The sequence below is a fragment of the Biomphalaria glabrata genome, chromosome 7, assembly GCF_947242115.1.
Source record: "Biomphalaria glabrata chromosome 7, xgBioGlab47.1, whole genome shotgun sequence".
NCBI classification, from domain to species: Eukaryota; Metazoa; Mollusca; class Gastropoda; family Planorbidae; genus Biomphalaria; species Biomphalaria glabrata.
Window position 1 is genome coordinate 41,978,391 of NC_074717.1, and position 19,456 is coordinate 41,997,846.

General features: G+C 37.1%; 1 protein-coding gene across 2 annotated transcripts; it reads right to left on the minus strand.

Moving 5' to 3' along the window:
* Positions 1-197: 197 nt before the first annotated feature.
* On the minus strand, positions 198-18,657 carry LOC106050885 (transmembrane protease serine 13-like). 2 transcript variants are annotated; one of them, XM_056036681.1, is made up of 9 exons: positions 18,486-18,656; positions 15,477-15,680; positions 12,044-12,160; positions 10,432-10,704; positions 8,743-8,920; positions 6,036-6,166; positions 3,262-3,414; positions 2,952-3,100; positions 198-414 (listed from the first exon to the last, which is right to left on the minus strand). In XM_056036681.1, exons 2-9 carry the CDS (start codon positions 15,580-15,582, stop codon positions 211-213), a joined length of 1,311 nt encoding a protein of 436 aa, XP_055892656.1. In that variant the 5' UTR covers positions 15,583-15,680; positions 18,486-18,656; the 3' UTR covers positions 198-210. The 2 variants fall into 2 exon arrangements, with proteins under 2 accessions (XP_055892656.1, XP_055892657.1); XM_056036682.1 differs by lacking the exon at positions 12,044-12,160 and having other exon boundaries at positions 18,486-18,657.
* Positions 18,658-19,456: the final 799 nt, after the last annotated feature.

Here is a 19,456-nt window from a genome sequence, read left to right on the forward strand (position 1 = left end):
ACGGAGTGAATTCACTGAGCTGTTATGGACTTCGCCCCCCCCCCACCCCACCCCACCCCACCCAAGAATAGAAACAACAACAACATTGTACCTTCAAAAATATCCCGGCCACGTTCGACATTCTTTAGGTACAGATCTAATTGAATACCTTCTTTTCAACGGACAGTAAATAAATCTAAGTCAAAAACTAGCTCTTTAAAAAAAAAACGTTTATTGATCTGATGACGCCATCTCTGTTTGTATCCAATCCATCACTTGGCTTATGTTAGTGTACAACGCAGGGGTGTCCTTTTGAGCGCAAGGGGCGCCTCCTGCCGATATGACGCCCATCATGTAGAGCCTGCTAGTTCCATCTTCTGTATTCCCCTTGTTGATGACATCATGACTGCACATGAAAGGTCCGCCAGAATCACCCTAGGAACAAAACATAAAAAAGTAAATACAAAAAAAAAGAGAAATACATATTCTAGCAACTGCTATAGTGAATGGAATTAGTCTTTTAAACTATTACTTAGACACTGAAGAATAATGAACTTAAAAGCAATGACCTGTGAATATGAAAATTACAAGACAAGTGATATATAATGTACGTCTATTGTCAGGTTTTTCTCCTGTGTAGAATAAGGTTGAAAATATATAACTTCGATTATTTAAACCTCTACAGATCGAAAACCGTTATTACTGTTTAAATGATCTATACATAATATCTTGCGTTACTCTTAAAACATTTCACAAAATTCAGCCCAAGAAGCACAAGACGTAAATAACAAATATCTCAGTGATTACAAAAACAGACTTGTACTATTCCCTCTCTGAGATATAAGATAAGATAAAATATTTTTTATTGATCCAATCAAATGGAAATTCAGTCTGACTACAATTGACAACCTCAGCGTGACTACTGTATTGTATAGATGCAAATACGAGCAACATTCACACACGAAACACATACACACACACAACCAGCGCTTTATGAATTAGACTTCTATGTACTTCTCGATGACGACAGCTGATCTTGTAACACTGACCGAAAGTGGGATGAAGGAGTTTTTAAATCTTTCTGTTTTAGTCCTAACGGAAAGGAGACGACCACTTCTTTCAGATCTGATGTAACAGTGGTTTAATAAGTGCAGGTTGTCCTTAAGAATCGTGAGTGTTTTGGAAAGGCATCTTTCACGAAAAAGCTCTTCAAGAGAAGGTAGATGTGTTCGAGTGATATACGATGCTTTATTAATTAGTCTATTAATTATTGTTTTGTCGATGTTGAACTTCCTTAGCTTTCTAAGATACAAAAGACGTTGGTGAATTTTGGTGTAAAGGTTTTGACAGTGTTCACTCCATTTCAGTTTCTTGTTGTTCTACGTCGTGGTTGTTTATCTGAATATCTTATGAACAAGCTTACGTACACTTTTACTGTACAGATTGGTCTCTGTAATACCCAGACCATTCGTATCAATACAGATTGGTCTCTGTAATACCCAGACCATTCGTATCAGTACAGATTGGTCTCTCTAATACCCAGACCATTCGTATCAATACAGATTGGTCTCTGTAATACCCAGACCATTCGTATCAGTACAGATTGGTCTCTGTAATACCCAGACCATTCGTATCAATACAGATTGGTCTCTGTCATACCCAGACCATTCGTATCAGTACAGATTGGTCTCTGTCATACCCAGACCATTCGTATCTGTACAGATTGGTCTCCGTCATACCCAGACCATTCGTATCTGTACAGATTGGTCTCTGTCATACCCAGAACATTCGTATCTGTACAGATTGGCCAAAACATTCAGTTCACAGCACGCGCAGACTGTTCACATTCATCCAGACCAAACGTTAAGGAGGCCTGAGCACTGCCCTGCAACGTCACAACCTGTGGCCCGATTAGACCAATATCTGTCTGTATTACGTTGCAGGTCACTGTTGAGGCGTTCTATAACGACTGGTCTCGCATTGATACCCACAAAGCCACATAACTCTTTCATACCAAAGTTACAGCAAATTCATGATACATTCAATCTCGCCATACATGCCCCTGACATATATTGTACATCTGTTTAAACTCAATTGCGTAATGGAAGAAAGATAACATTGAAAATATAAAAAAACGAAGCTTATATTAAGTGTAATTGTATTGATTAGTTTTCAGAAAGAAGGGGACATCTGGAGGAACGTTACACCAATAACTTTTTAAACGTATTCTATATAAAATAAAAGTTGTACGACTTCAACACAAGGGATCAAGCTCATGCTCTAACCACTGTGCCAGCGAAGTGCTAACGATATAAAAGTTTTCAGAAATATTTACTGTTAGTTTTAAACGACAAATTATAAAGGAAACTTATACTGCTGCTTCAGTCAGTTACAATTTCTTTCCCTTGTTCGATAAAAAAAATATTTAATTATTATTAATAAACTAATTGCTAATTTTTTTTTTTAAATTGAATCTTGTTTTGTCAGGGACAAGAAATAATTATGCAAAATCTCAACTTGATCCGAGAATGGATTTGGGAGAAATGACGTGTTTAATCTTTTTTACCAGATAGACAGATTGTATGAGATGATACAAGCTTTGTGAAAAATGCTTCTACCTAAATATACATTTCTGGTATTGTTCATATTTATAAGAGATAGAAAAAATATAGCTTCCGTTTCATGCCAAAGCAATTTGTCGGGCGAATGTTTGTAAAAGTTATTTGTCCTTGTCGAACACAGGCGCTGACGACGAAAGTAAAACTTATATAGACCCACGGCTAACAACGACATGTCAGGTCGTACCTGGGTTAATCATAAAAATCGAAGACAACGCCTAATATACACTCCTAAAGGTACATTTTATGAGACATTTGACCTGATCAATGTATGTAAGTAATTCATAAGAAGTTAAGAAGCCCAACAATGCTTCGCTGTGCTGTCTAGCAGCAAGGTAATAAAAGTAATAGTACCAAACAAGAGTCCGAGGCCCCGGACATGTCCCCGGCACATATGTGTATTCTTGGATTATACAAGCTTCCAAACTTATCTTGACAGTAGCTGCCGTTGACCACTCGGACTGAGGTAGACATGAGAAATGATGTGGACACTGCAGGCGCGTCTGAAAACAAAACACAAATACTCCTTTTCTTCTGACGCCATTATTTTTCTTCTTATCTTATCTTATATGATTTATAATTATACTGCAAAACACATGCATAGTGTGTTACATCCCTTGCGTCCAAGGGTGTACTGCCAGTTACATTAATTTAATCTACTTACTGATGGTACGAGATGTAGAGCCCCATCCAGCAACGCTGCAAGAATCGCCTACGGAAACGAATTGTCCAGGTTGGGGTAGGCAAATAGGGTTTAGACACTCGAACCTGTCCAGGTCAATGGGCTGGGCCAAAGTCAACAAAGCAATGTCGTGACCTAAATTGAAAGGAAATAGTCCGTTTAAATGAACTGAGTCTTTCAATAAAAATGTGTGTCTCATTGGACGTCTTAAAATCTAGGAGTAGCATGAAAAAAAAACAACTTTCTTTCTATTCTTTAAGAAATATAAGACTATAACCTGAATATGATTTATCGAATTATTCATAGTTTTAATGACAATTACTTGCAGATACCTTATCTCTTTCACTGCGTAATTATTCTCCCACATTTTGACGGAATTCTTCATTTTGCTTATTACATTTTTACTCCCCTGTTATGATTAAACTTCAATAACTTCGTCGTTTGTTATCAGAAAATGTTATATTTGATATAGAATTAAAGATAAATGCATGCTCTTTTTATATAATACAAAGTTAAGATTATAAAATTTAACATAGATTTAAATCAACGATGGTATCGTCAATTAGGGGAGAAAGAGTTAATAGTTACGACTCATTTGATTTCATTTTCGCTGACTTGACTTTAGGAAGAGTGTTTCTTTTGGATACGAAGACCCAGCAGTGACCCATATATCTCGCCCAAGACACTGACGCAAGGGGGAAAACGTTTAATACCCCGTGATCAAGCATTTAGAAAAAACTTTTAAACAAAATCTGAAACATTGATTTTAAAAAATGCTTAACCCTTAAAACGCGCGTGGTAGCTTTAGCCTCTAAACATTAATATTTGAATTCCATTTTGTATGCATTCAGTGTAAAACAGCTCAGCACTTTAAGGGTTAAGTGTTATATCACATATAAGCGTTTATTTTTCAAGTTTTCGATTCAAAGTGATTCGTTTCATGTTGATATTTTATTTACAAATAATGTGTTCATTGTGCACGATCCAATAAGGAATGTTGTCCAACAAATGTTTGCTAAGGCTACTTTAATAATGACAGAATGTTACTATTCTTCTTCTTCTAGCCAGCTTTTCGCTGCTGGGCTGCCAGCTCTTTTGCAGACTGTGCCAAGGAAAAATAGTGTGCTGTTTTCTTCAGTTGTTTAGCACTGCTGTACAGGGTGTTGGTTATGTTAATCTTAAATTTTAAATGTAAAGTACACATTGAATTTGCTAACTTGAGAAAATTGTTTGTCTTGTACGGAGGTCCTCAAATTTTTTTGTACCCGGGAACCCCTTTATATAGTGAAAACTTGCTGATGGACCTCCCAAGTAAAAAAAAAATGCTACATATATCTCTCTGTCTCTTTGGCATTTTACGTCTCGAGAGACGATCTTTTCCCTTTGCTACTTCTTGTGTGACTAAAGAGGCCAATCCTTGATACACATCTGCGGTTGCAGATTGGGCATATGGAATCACCAGGAGCAGTTGCATTTTCACCCTTCTTTCTGCTGCTGTTGTGTATGGCATCAACAATCCGAGACCCTTCCTTTATGCTCTCTCTCCATGTGGATCTATCTAGTGCTACTTTTCCCAGCTGCTAGTGTCGATTTTAAATAGCTTCATGTCGCGTTTGCATACATCCGTATAACGTAAAAGTGGACGACCAGCGGCTCTCCTGCCTTCTATTAGATCTCCATACAGGATGTCTTGTGGAAGCTGACCTACTGGCACTCTACGAACGTGGCCAAGCCAGCCAAAGCGTCTGCTGCTGATAACAGAGCGGATGTCCTGGCACCCTGCTCTTCGTAGCACTTCCTCATTGGTTATCTTATCTTGCCACCTTATTTTAAAGATCCGCCTTAGGCATCGGAGGTGGAAGATATTCAGCTTTTTTATCCTGCCATGAGTAGGTTGACCATGCTACATAAATGCATATGTTATAACGTACAAATGTAAAATTACCAAATTTGTTGAAGGGTTATTAAAAATACAATTTTAAAAACATGAATGACTTGGATAAGCTTGATGAGATTGTATGAGTGTATCTGTGTCCGGCTCTATGTTTGTAAGCAGCAAGTCTAAACGAGCACAAATTTCGGGTCGATTTCTTTGATTGGTGATGAACTTTTGTCCTAACACTGAGTCCACGTTCTACGAACTAAGTTGACGGGAAAGTAGTCAACAGTTCTTGTCATAGAAACCACAATGCATTTTGTTTTTAAAACTAGCATTTCAGCTGGCCTTGTTGGAACATTTTTTGAAGATCTTTATTTGTGGATATTAATAAGCTGCCCTTGCATTGTCTTGGATTCATCTGTTTGAAATCTGAGCTTGTCCACACACAAAGAGCTCAAACACCCAATCAGGAATATCGAAGTGAAGAATGTCTCTGGTTTATGTCGTCATAGAAGAATACATATTAAAAATTAGTGAAAAGGCGAGTTGATTATTTTCAAAATTATCCAATCGGATAAACTGGTTTTTAGTAGTTATTTTCAATTGTATGCAATTTTAATTTTTCTGCGGATCGTCTCCTGGACTTCAGGGAATCCGAGGACCCCCCTATTTGAGAACCACTGGTCTAGTATTATTACGACTTCAATAACAGTAACTATTCATTTGAGGGTTAATATAAAAGGTAGGACCTACATGTATACTAGATTTATTCATTACTTCGTGGTCGCAGAATGCAGGGTATGAACATGTGAGTTTGTCAATAAGAATAAGTATAATCATTCCTATGTCATTGTAGAGAAATGACAAATTAACTTACTGTAAGTAAAACTGTCATAATTCGGATGGGAGACAACTGTGTAATTTGACGTTACAAATTTGGATGCAACTCGTTCTTCCCCTTTGATATATTCCCCAATTGTTAGAGTTGGCCATCTGGATTCTAAAAAGCTGGAAAGAAATAGCATTAATAGAAGCGAGAAAACATCTAATCTTCATTAACTAAAGTTTTATATCACATCTAAAAATATCTGAACTTTCGTATACGAATAAATGCATATCAACTGCAAGAGGGTCGGCCTTAAGATTAGGGTAACTAGGCAGTAGCTAAGTTTTCCTGTTTATTTTTTTTTATTATTATTTTAATTTGGGCCACCTAATTTATTCGCCTCTAATTATTCAAGGCCTGCCCTGACGGCACCTCCGAATTTACATAGTTGTCTTTCCAAAAACATTGAGACACTAGTAATTTATTATACACGTATTTTGAATTTAGACAATACGAAATGTCCAAAGAGGCATGATCTTGACCTTAGCAACCCTTGAGATAACAACATTGGACTACGCTATGATAATACAACATAATAATTCAGTGGACGACTAGCTTTGATGCAGGTAACATTTATCTAGCCATACGACAGTCACGCACAGTACCGCTTCCCAGTCTGAGACTAAATGCTTTTGTTCTTTATTAAACTGTTCTGTCAACACAATCAACTTATCACAGTTAAGCAGAACAGAAATATATCCCAGATTACAACGCGACATAACAATCTGACACACTCACACTTCCGTAGGCTACTGGCCACTTGATAGAATATTTATATCCAGGGGCGAAATGGGGATCAAAATCGGCCCAGGCATTACTTTACGACACAATTTGATGGCATATGCTAAAAAATGATAGGCAAAAAAAAAAAACGGAACGCATATATACAAACGCGATTTCTATAATATGCTGTATATAAATAGACTAACTGCTATAGGAAATCTCAATTTGTAAAAAAAAAAAAAAAAAAAAAAAAAAACGTACAGCGCAGTCATAATCTTAAAAGCTATTTTAAACATTATTTTGGTATAACTTATAGTGGGGAGAATAACATAGGATAACCGTACCGGCTGGCATGTCATGTACACTAGAGCAACGTCTCCATGGTCTCAGGTTCTATGCCTGCCTCTCATATCTCCTCCCCCCCCCCCCCCCCCCGGCTGTCCCGAGAGGCTTTTACGCTATTTTGAAGTAACAACCAAATCATGTAAAAATTAAAAAAAAAAAAAACGAGGTTACAAAGACAGAAAACACAAACTCAAAATCGGCCCCACGAAGTGGTCCACCCAGTCAGGTAAAAAGGCACGTTTCAATATTTTCAGAAAAAATATCGGAATGAAATTCTATCCAATGACAGAGAAGAATAGAGAAAGAAGGTTTACAGATCTTGTGCCCTAACGGCCCAGCATACGAAGGGATAGGTGAACCTGCCCTAACTCTGCAGTTCACGCGATAATATGAAAAACTACTTATTAATTGTTGTTTTCAATTATGTTCACTTATATGCATATTAAATAGATTTTTTTTCTTTTAAAAAAAAAGTAAACTTTTTTTTTTATAAATGTAGTACTTAGCAAGGTGGACATTATCTAACTTAGCAATACAAATGTATACAAAAAAATATTTTTTGACAATAAATCTAAAACCGTTTTCATAAATGTGATTAAACAACTGGAGACCTCCTGCATACCATACTATAAAGCCACTTTATGAAAGATGCGGCGAGATCAATCAAGTTTAAGGTACTTATTGACATTTATTGTGGCCCATTCATCAGCCCCACCTGTCCATTTAGGCACCGGCCCACCGGACATTAGCCCAGTTGCCCAAATAGCCAGTCCACCCATTCTTATATGTATAAACGTAGGTGAGGATCGGGGTAAAAAAAAATAATCACTATAAATTTTAAAAACGTTTGGTACCAAGATAACATCAACACACTCCATCTTTCTGTCTTTATTGTCTGTCTGGTCAAATCTTTGACACACAATTTCGCTCAATTTCGCTCAATACAAGCGATTTTTTAATAAAGTTTTTTTTATATAAACTTGCTTTTATTTAACTTTTATCAAAACAGCTTTTATTACAAGATGAACAAAAACAAGGTTACAAAGACAGTTTGTGTGGAAACACAAACTCAAAATCGGCCCCCGAAGAGGTCCACCCAGGCAGGCTTCAATATTTTCAGAAAGAACATCCAAATGAAATTATATCAAAGACAACTGAGAGATAAGAATGGAGAAAAAAGGTTGACAGATCTTGTGTAGTGCCCCATTTCGCACAAAACTAATAGCGTCTTTTCCCCTTTCGGGGGCCGCTAATAAATGACGCTTAAATATTTCTAACGTCAAATTGTATGCTTTGCCGTTTACTATAAAAGTAAAGTTTTCCCCTTTCAGACCTATAGGGCAGATGATGTTAAGGTCATCTGTTTCTATGGCCAACGGTTAACGAGCAGGGTGTCATGTGGCCAGCACAACGACTAACCGCCTTTACTTTCCCAAACTAAAGTCAGGTACCCATTACAGTTCGGTGGACTCAGGGGCGCCTAAAAATCCCGAAATTCAAAATCTCAGTCTACACAGAGATTTAAACCCAGGACCCCAGGTTCGGAAGCCAAGCGTTTAACCACTCATCCTCCAAGCCACATACTATACGTTAGGCTCCCGCATAAAAAACTTAGTGCTACAGAACTTACTCAAAACAGTGAGCGGCCGTTAAGATATGTCTATCTGAGACCAGGGTGCCACCACACAGGTCATCTTTACCTGGGTCACGTGATATGTAGACCATCCAGGGGTAGACACACCTGCCCACCAGAGCTCCACCGACCACGCGCCTGAACCGAGCGTTCATTGGCAGACCACACCTTTCAGCTGTGAAGTTTAAAACAACAAAATCTGTCTAACTGACCTTACACACCTGAAAACTATCTAACTAACTTTACAAACCGGAAACCTGTCTACCTGACCTTACAAATATAGAACATTACAACTTAAGTATAAATGCAGTTCATTAGTTAGATACTCCTAAATACAAATGCGAATCGTTCAGATAAATATATATAGATTCTAGGTATTATTTCTAGGTATTATTTTTATCTATCTCTAATTTATACATAATTTCCCTTTGAGACCTTGCGATCTATCGGGCACATCTATTTCTGTGGTCCAAAGTTAACGAGGCCATCGCACCAACCGCCTTGACTTTTCCCCAACTAATGTCAAGTACTCCTAAGTGCTAAGTTGACTCAGAGGCGCCCGAAATTGAGCGATACATAACATTGTCTGTGATGGCTCTAACTCCAGCACTATAAGCACTTTAGATCAGGTTAATTATATCATAATGTTAAAGTTTTATGGTAAAAATAGTCTTGCAATCTGGCCACCATTTGAAACACTCCCCCCTACATATTTTTGGTCCATGAATAATTAATTCCTCGACCCCTCCCAACCCCCATCCAATTCACCACCCCTCGTCAAATGAAAATAGGGTCTTACATTCTCAAACTATTCTTGGGATTATTATACGTCTTAAAAAAGGTAATATAAATTTGCTTTTAAAATATCTTTTATATGAGGACTTATATTGCTTTTCCTTGCTGGTTCAGGCAACCAAGGGCGGACTGGGTGTTAAATCGGCCCGGGCATTTCTGTGCAATCCGGCCGCCAAATTACATGGCATATCCTTCAAATCATTCTGCTAAGTTTGAAACAGTGACGAAAACTGGGTTTACGTAACAAGGCATTTACACTAGTAGGTAGCCTGCATGGTTATCTAAATATCAATTTGCTTCAATGTTGTTTTTTTTTTACTATCTGGAATTACTAAATGACACTTGAATTTGGATCTTTTATAAAGTGAACGAAAAACCAAGCTACCATATAGGCCCATATTAACATAACCATGTAATGATATTCACACACAACAGTGCTATTTATAGTCTTCATCCCTTATAGAGACCTACGTACTAAGCGATTAACAAGTAACAATGCCTATACTTACTATAAACTTCGTTGGTGTCAATATATTCGGATGCGTCTATAAAGGGACCAATCACCTATAAATAGTACTGTATACGGTTGTAGGCTTTTACTTTATTTCGGAAAATACGTTAGTTTGTAATCCTAAAACACTGAAGAGTCTGTAACTCACGACACCCCGAGTGCTCCTTTTATAAAAGAATATTTCTAAATCTTTTGACAATTGAATACAAGTCTTAGTGGCATCCATGCGGCTCATTCACCGGCCCACCGGGCATTTGCCCGAATGCCCATATAGCCAGTCCGCCCCTGCATCAACCCATTCGATGCTCTAATTGGGAAAAAGAAGCATTTGCACAAATGTGTACAATCTAATAATCTAATCTTAATAACATATCACTTACAATTACGATGTTTGCTTGACCGATTAAGCTTTGACCAAATGGACTCTATGTTTGGTAGTTTAAATTTTTTCAGCGAGTTCAGAAACGACTCCTCGATTTCTTGTTTTGTTTTAGTTTTCAACTTATCTCTATAGTCTCTGAAGAAGTCGAAGAAAGATGGTTTTCTCTTGGTGGTCGTAGTTGGCGCTGTGTAAGTCATATAATTCTCGAGTTCTTCTCCGACATCAGGAATATCCACTCTATTCCAAAAGTATGATTTTTTTGTTTGATTTCCTGAAAAAAAGTCAAAGAAAAATATAAGTAACTAGTCGAACGGCGGCGTACCATACTCCGCTATTTTGAGGGGGCGGCCTTAGGCCACTGCAACCTATGTGACCGCATTGGGCCCACACTTTCATAGAACGCGCGCTAATTCAAGGTGTATAAATTATTAAATTAAACCAAAAATAAGAGAGTGATCTTTCCTTTACGTCTTCTTCTCGTCCAAACTGTTGAGGGAAGAAGAGAATAATAGATAGATAGATAGATAGATAGATAGATAGATAGATAGATAGATAGATATAGATATAGATATATAGAGATAGTTATTTTTGATATTTTGTTTTGTTGGCACATCAGCACAAATTTAGGCCATGTCGTGCCCTATATAAGTAATAGCATGCATCACAATTCGTATTTATATCATATCTCAAATTATTTAATGCCTTATTGAAAGTACCTTTGAATGTAATAATCTTAAACATTTTAGTTTACACAATAAAAAAGGCGTTTAAAGTATTTTTATTTTGACTATTGAAATTTAATAATAGAAATGATTTTTTAAAATGTGCATTTTTTGTGTGATTGATGGACTCTTCCATTATTGCTTTTGTTTTTGTGCCATATCCGTGCTCCTAGAGCATGCGCAATCGTAATGTTTTGTCTTGGCAGTTGGCAGGAAGGTGTTTCACGCAAGCCAAGATGAGTCCAATCTATAATTGAAAATTCGTCTATGATTCATGTGCCATGTGGTGCTTTCATGGTGCTTATAAAGCCGAAGGTACTGAGTTCGGCTATATGTAAAAGCTATTTCTTTTAGTAGGCTCGGTGGTTGGGTGGTATAGCGCTTGGCTTCCAAACCGGATGGTCCCAGGTTCAAATCTCGGTGCAGACTGGAATTTTGTAATTACGAGATTTTCGGAGTCCATTCAGCTCTAATATGTGCCTGGCATTAGTTAGGGAAAATAATGGCGGTTGGTATTTGTGCTGGCCATATGACATTTCGTTAACAGTGTGGGACATAAACAAATGATCTTTAAATCATCTGCCTAACGGATCGCAAATCTGGAAAATGGAAAACAATGATTCAAGCTCAACCATTTCAGTTTGTTAGTCAAACAGTTGATGTCAACATCGTTGCACTTTCTAGAGGTACATAACATGTATTGTAACATAAATGTTTTGATAATTATGTGTGTTATGTTTTATAACAAATATAAGCCGGTTGCAGTTGATGGGTTTGTTGGGTCTCATAAAGTGGCGAGCAATGTCAGAAATATATTTAAAAATAATTTTACAATAGGTCCAATTTTTTTTTGTCACAAAGAATAACTAAAGAGAAAGACTAGATTACCTTTATTCCCGTTTTGACTTCTGCAACAAATTAATTTATTAGGACAAAGTGCTGTCAAAGAGATAGTTCTGAATACAGAACATGATGTTTCGCAGGTGGCGCCCAAAATACGGCAATCTAGAAGAAAAAGATGCTTCATTTAGTGTGATCTTTGTGTAGTCGCTAAACACAAACTAAATAAATTAAATTCCAAATTTAAAAAAAAAAAAGCTAATATTCACAATAAAAAACGTAGTGTTGTAACTGTATTGGCGCAGTGATAGAGTTAATTTTGTTTGAGACCAACTGACACAAGTAACACAAGCAGTGTCACATGCTGCTAGGCTGTCAACTGTGTCGATTGAAAAGGGACAGTACTAGTACACACAAATATGACCAGTGTTATGGTCATGTGATCGAAAGCCTTCGTGGACCAAAAACCTGAGTGTGTAAGGCAGCTCAGTACTGGACAGTTAGGAGACTGGAACTGTGAGTCTAGCTTAAAGTCAGTCCTCGAGTTAAGCAGTTTGGCAATTAAACTAGCAAGAATGAAGAGCCACATACATGTATTTAAGGTTTTTCTTAACTTTCTTAATAAGAGTTCTTTCTTAAAGAAATCTTAACTTTAGGAAGAAATATCTTATCATGTTTAATACTGTCACCTACTCCTTGTCTATATTTAGCCCAAGGTTATCGGCAGAATTTCAGCTACCTCGGAAATTTCCATCATGCAACAAACTTGTGTTTTGGAGTGAATGTGATTGGTTAGAAATATTAATTATTGTACATTGAGCTGCATTTATTGGTCAGATTGTTTAACCAAGCGGCAAAAAGATATTAGTCAAATGGCAAAACGCCCAAAGCTCTGAAAGACGGCAGTCTCGTGTTAGAACTCAAAGGAAGCTGACATAATAATATTATTGTGTAGAATAAATTTATTTAGTAGAAATATACATATTCTGTTCTATTCAAGTACATTTAACCATTATAATTATTTGTGGATAGCTTTTCCAAGTTTTGAATTAAAGAATTTGTTTTAGACGAAGAGAAGTTTCTTCATTGAATTTAATAATAACATACTTAGTCTTATCGACTAGCAACTTCTAGATGATCCTCTATAAACTAGCAACTTCTAGATGATCATCCTATCAACTAGCAACTTCTAAATGATCATCTTATCAGCTGACGATTTCTAAATCCTCGGCAACCACGATCATTGATTGTGCTATATAGATCAAGATAATCTTCAACGTGACATCTAGTACTATTCATGATCGTGACAAATACTCTATAGTTACGCGCTATTTATCTAAATAGCTGCTTTTTGTATTAAGTGATATATGATGAGCCATGGAACTATACAACTAATTTTTCCCTAGTACCATTAGAGAGTGGAATGGGTTGCCTGAATCAGCCAGGAAAACCAACGACTTTACATGGATGAATAGACTGAAACATGAAATGCGTAGGAGGTAATTATCTTTTTTTGTAAAATGTTTTCCATGTTTCGGATGTTCCTTCAGAGTTGAAGATAATTACTTCCTAGTCCAAACCTCCCGCAGGACGACGGGGGATGGGAGCGGGCAGGGTTTCAACCCGGGACCATCGATAAATCCAAACGACAGTCCAGCGCGCAAACCGCACGTCTGTAATATGTAAGATATGAAGTCGCATCCAATAAATTCTTATGTTTATATCAAAACTAATTAAATTATTTCATTTAAAAGAAAACACCTCTATATTATCGAGTAAATATATATTAAAGTATATTCGAACCGTAAGCGCTCTTTTAGATTTTTAAAAATCGATTTTTAGCGGCCCGAAAGAGGAAAAGACGCTATTAGTTTTGTGTGAAATTTCTGTCCTTCTGTCCGTTTGTCCCGTTTAGATCACGTAAACTAGAAAAGATAGTGAAAATTCGACATCACAATAATTTAAACCATTCAAAGTTCTGATGCAACGGCTACTTTTTTTCTTTTTTGAAAGCGAAAAATCTCATTTTTTAAATCACTTATGCAAGCAGCTTTTTCATAAAAATAGACCACTTTTTCAACTATTAACTATTAAATACTCAAACACTTGAGGCTCTTTATTAGGGGAGACGACTGTTTTTCATATTTTAAACACATTTATGCAAACGGTTGTAGATTTTTTTGTCGAAAATTTTGTTTTTATATTTGTATTGTTAAGTTATGTAAATTCTGTTATACTAAGTACTATATTTAAGAGAAAAAATCTATTTAGTATGCATGGTAAGCTAGACATAATTTAAAACGAATAGTAATCTTGTAAATTGCATTTATCTTGACTTTTAATTTAATACGTCGACATTGCCAGATGGCCCATAAAAGAGACATATAAAGCCCCAAAAAGAGGCAAAGAAAAGAGGCATAAGGCCCAAGGATTCCTATGATGATAAAGCTAAAACTGAATAGCGCAAATTCTGAGGTTTCCTTAAAAAAAAAAAAATTGAGCCTTTCAAAACCAGTACATCTATTGTAAAACTTCAGTCAGGCCAGGGAATGCGCTCTAGCTGAGCGTTAAAGCGCTTGGCTTCCGAACCGGGGTTACCGGGTTCGAATCCTGGTGAAGACTTGGATTTTCAACTTCGGAATCCTTGGGCGCCTCTGAGTCCACCCAGCTCTAATGGGTACCCGACATTAGTTGGGGAAAAGTAAAGGCGGTTGGTCGTTGTTCTGGCCACATGACACCCTCATTAACCGTAGGCCACAAAAGATGAACTTTACATCTGTCCTATAAACCACAAGGTCCGAAAGGGGAACCAGTTAGGCCAGGTTCACATCTAACCTTACATTCACTTGCACCTATCCTTTGATCTGCAGCACCATTGGGGCACTACAAAAGATCTGTCAACCTTCTTTCTCCATTCTTATCTGTCATTTGTCTTTGATAATTTGATCCGGATGTTCTTTCTGAAAATATTGAAGTGGGTGGACCACTTCGGGGGCCGATTTTGAATTTGTGTTTCCACACAAAGTATTTTTGTAATCTTGTTACGTATATAGCTTAATTTTACATTAGTTTTAAAGAGACATGATGATGCTAATATCTGAATGCATCTAAATGTCCACAAAAACGCCTTTCGACTAAAAAAAAATGTTCTGCCCTTATTCCAATGTCCAAATGCCCCCCCCCACACACACACAAAAGCCCATATCTACTCAAATGCTCTGCCTTTATTCCAATGTCCTAATGCCACACACACACACACACACACACACACACAAGCCCATATCTACTCAAATGCTCTGCCTTTATTCCAATGTCCTAGTGCCCCCCCCCACACACACACACAAAAAGCCCATATCTACTCAAATGCTCTGCTTTTATTCCAATGCCCTAATGCCCCCCCCCACACACACAAAAAGCCCATATCTACTCAAATGCTCTGCCTTTATTCCAATGTCTGAAAGCCTTATTTGTATATACTTACTGTCCAGACCCTTGGGTGTGTCTCTTACTGCAGAGTCTTGTTGTGTCGTGGAGGTGAAGACACAGCCTAGGATAAACGCCGTTAGACACCAATGACACTCAGACATGATGTTTGGTAAGTTAGTTGTCAGACATCAGCAACGAAATGAATGTTTGTCATATTTCTTATTCTATATTAGCGTTTGTAAACATCTATAGCGGCATTCTGAAATAGCCCAAAATGAAACATAAATAGTTTTCTTTTTTTTGTCTGTAATTCGATTTTTCTCCTTTCCTTTCTATATAAACTACTCTACAAATAAAAAAAAAAAGATTGTACTACTCTCCAAACTATTTTATTAACCCAGAGGTATCGAAAAACAAAATGTAACGTATAAAGTGTCTTGAAGACGAGGACTATAAGAACTTCCGGCCCAGTTTTGTCTGCTGTATTTGCTGGGCCGGATTACGGTATGTGGAGGATTTTTGTTGAGGCCCTTACAATTATTCGAAAAAAAAGCATGCTATATTTTAGAAGGTTTGGACTCTAGAGTTTTCCTTCTCCTTGCTGGGTAGCCAACCAAGGCTAACGAGCTTCTTCTGCCCTACTCTTACTAATTTAGTTGCCAGTTGCTCACCTTTGCACCTTCTCCTGTTAGTCATAACAGTTCCCCCTGGCTCAGTATCAGAGCCACACGTGAATGCCAGGAGTTTGACTGGCTGTCAGATGCTATTTGAGACGCGTGCATTTTATAGATAATGGTGGGCTTAGAACCATTACCACTTCCGGCGTTAACAACCTTGCGGAACTCTTGATTCCAAACCTCCGTTGCCTTCCTGCTATACCGAAACACGGGAAAGGCTTCGGGAGACAACCCTGAGAAAAAAATCAGGAGCTGGTGACCCTTAGGCAGATATCGACACACGGTGCTACAGCCTGGCAGAGCCTGTGGCGCAACTGATCCCAACCTGTATCGGAATTCCGTTCCTTTGGTCACACCAGCTGTGTAGAGATTGGGGAACTGCTGTGTGGGCGACATCGTTTCGACCATAAACAATGCCCATGCTTTCATCTCGCTTAGTTCGAGATGAACCATAGTCGTTCTACGATTAAAGGAGGCTTATGATGATTTTAGAACAGTTATTCCAAAAGTGGTCTATATAGACCCCCAAGGGTCTACGAAGAGTCCCAAGGGGCCTTTTATTATAAAATTATTGAGGATTGACAGGAGTTTAATTAACAAGACTTGGATGGATTCAGTTTACATGGTGAACCAAAGGGGGACCCTAACTAGGTAGGTTACTACTGTTCAATATATATCATTATCACCAACTTCTTAGAGATCCTTGATTTGAACATGTACAGTATATTTACTTTTACATATTTACATTACGAAGGGAAGGTACTCTAAATTCACCCCCGTAGTGTCTGTTACATTCAACACTTTGAAATCGGTAAATAGAAAGGTTGTCTTAGTGCGTTCATCAGCCAATGTAGATTTTAGGCCTTCGTACTTTCTTTTAAAACTGTCAACTGTGTATTGAATTAATCACTCTCAGTGGTTAGGCAGACTGACACCAATTTAAATCGGATCCTGCATTCGTGAAATAACAAAGTACAATTGTTATTCTATTTCTCCGACTCTTAATTGAAAAGTGAAAATTGAAAATATAATATATATTTTTTTGCTGATGCAGTATAGGTCAAATTTATTTGCATAAACTTACAAAATTTTTAAAAAGCTTTTATCAACTCATTCTGTCTAACTGGAATAAAAATTGAAACATGTTTTATTTTCTCCCATTCTCTGATAAAGTTAAAACTTTGCACAATTAATCATTGAACCTGACAAAACATGAGTCCATTAGAAAAATTAACCAAATAGTTAATTAATTGTTGATAAGTATTTTTTTTTTTTTAATTTTTATAAGCTATGAAATACAAAGAATTAAAAACCATTATCCTATCTCTCTAAATACCAAATAGTTGTGTGCGGTGCGGAAGTGTTGGAAACTTAGCTGTTACTGTTTGGCCCCTTTGAGGGGCCTCCAACCACAAAGCATCTTTCTACACTTTACTAATAAACAACAATCAAAATACAAATCATAAACAACTTGCCTTTCTTATCGATAGGAATTACTAAGATTAAAGGACATAGATAGACTTAACTCTAATTCCAAATAATGTTTTACATGTTTTGGTTTCTCTTTCAAAATTGAAGATTATTATATCCTAGCTTTTCATCACGACGGTGACAGGGCCGGCCTTAGTCATAGGCAAACTAGGCAGCTGCCGATTGGTAGGGGCACAGTTAGAGAATAAATAGCGTAATGTGTTCTCGTTGTTTTTGTTGTACACTCGGTTTTTTAACTCTTTCTCTCCTAACTGAAGATACCAACGCTGATTTGACCCCATCAAGTTAATTTTTTTTTTTTTGGTTTTAGAAACTTTAATTTGTGTTATATTAAAAGAGCATGCATTCTTCTATAATTATATACGCAATATAACATTTCCTGATTACATACACAAAAATTAATTGAAATTTAATCATAACAGGGTAGTGAAACCAAAATGAGCAAAATGAATAATTCCATTGAAAAGTGGGAAATATTTACGGAGAGAAAGAGTTAAAACAATGACTAACTTTAGTTTTTTCACTGTTTAGTATTTATTTTTCTATTTCATGTGTGTTCACCAAATTCACTTGGCCTAAGGCCTTCAATTAGTCTATCTAATGCTGGCCCTGGAGGTGGGTAACGACGGCGCGCAGAGTTCGAACCTGGGTCCATCAAGACGACAGTCCGGAGCACATACCACACGAGCAGGCAACCATCCCAATCAGGCAGCCATCTAAATTAATTTACTTATGCAATTATATAGCAAAGGTATCGAACTAATTTCTACACTAAACATAGAGGCAGACAGTGTAAAAGACATAGATGTGTGTGAGAGAGAGAAAACATTAAGGCATAGGCCTATATTTACACAAATGTTTTAAAGACTTTCGATGGCTAGACAAACCTTACTTACTAGTTGGCTCTGCCGTGAATGACATCTGACCAGTGGCTCATGTCTGTCTCGCACGAAGAGTCACCACACCACTATTAAAAACATATTTATGTCACGTCACCAAAGTGTATTTAAACTGTATCGGTGATCATCTACCCAGAGATCATGAGAAATAGCTACGACACACCCCACAGGTTACATCTTTTGTCGAGCCTGCGCTTTCAGTGGGCAAAACTTTGACCTAGATCTACTAAGACTGTTAGTAACATCTTTTTTTTTTTCGGGGTAGGGAAGGGAATGGATAGAGAGGGGTATTTGAGGATAGAGCTTTAGGTTTAATGTCAATATGCCGTTTTCCACAAAAAATTACTCCTATCAATGAGGTGAACTTTTTAATTATACTATAGCCTTAAGCGTTTGTGTTTCTGCTAAGTTAAAGTTATAGACCGATAATAAAATACTTAATTAGTACACAAATGTTTGTAATGGACTAATTTGAAGACTTATCGGACTAAAGGGTAAAATAAATACATTTGATTGAGCCCAAGAAATTGTCTAATGTTTGTTCTTTGAGAAGAAATAGAGAGAGAGAATATAGAAGAAGGCGTAAGAGATGAGAATTGAGGAGTGTATTAAATAGCTTGTCTGTTTGATTAGGACTTATGGGATGGTTCATTCCCTTGATTTCACAGTTCTATCTATTTACTCCCCTTTAGCAATAACATGATGTTGGGACAAAAAAAGGTGTCATTATTACTAACCAATATCTACACTGCTCCCAAGTTATCCTTATGGCATTCGACAACACAAAGTACAAAAGTAATTGCGTTTTATACCTTGTAGTCACTGTAGTCTGTGCAGACGTGGATTAAACAAGAACCCGCTGTATTCAGAATGTTGACTTTTACTTAAGAAGCTCCTATTTCAAAAGTTAGGCCTAAAGCACAAGGGAAATAATGTTTGTAAACTATAGTTTACAGATACATAGGCTA

Excerpts from the sequence above, each read along its gene's own strand:
- LOC106050885 (XM_056036681.1), bottom strand. The coding sequence starts at position 15,582 with ATGTCTGAGTGTCATTGGTGTCTAACGGCGTTTATCCTAGGCTGTGTC. Across the intron at positions 8,921-10,431 it reads GTCAAGCAAACATCGTAATT|CTGAAAGGTGTGGTCTGCCA; the intron begins GTAAGTGATATG and ends TAAACTTCACAG. Across the intron at positions 415-2,951 it reads GGGCCTCGGACTCTTGTTTG|GGTGATTCTGGCGGACCTTT; the intron begins GTACTATTACTT and ends TTTTGTTCCTAG.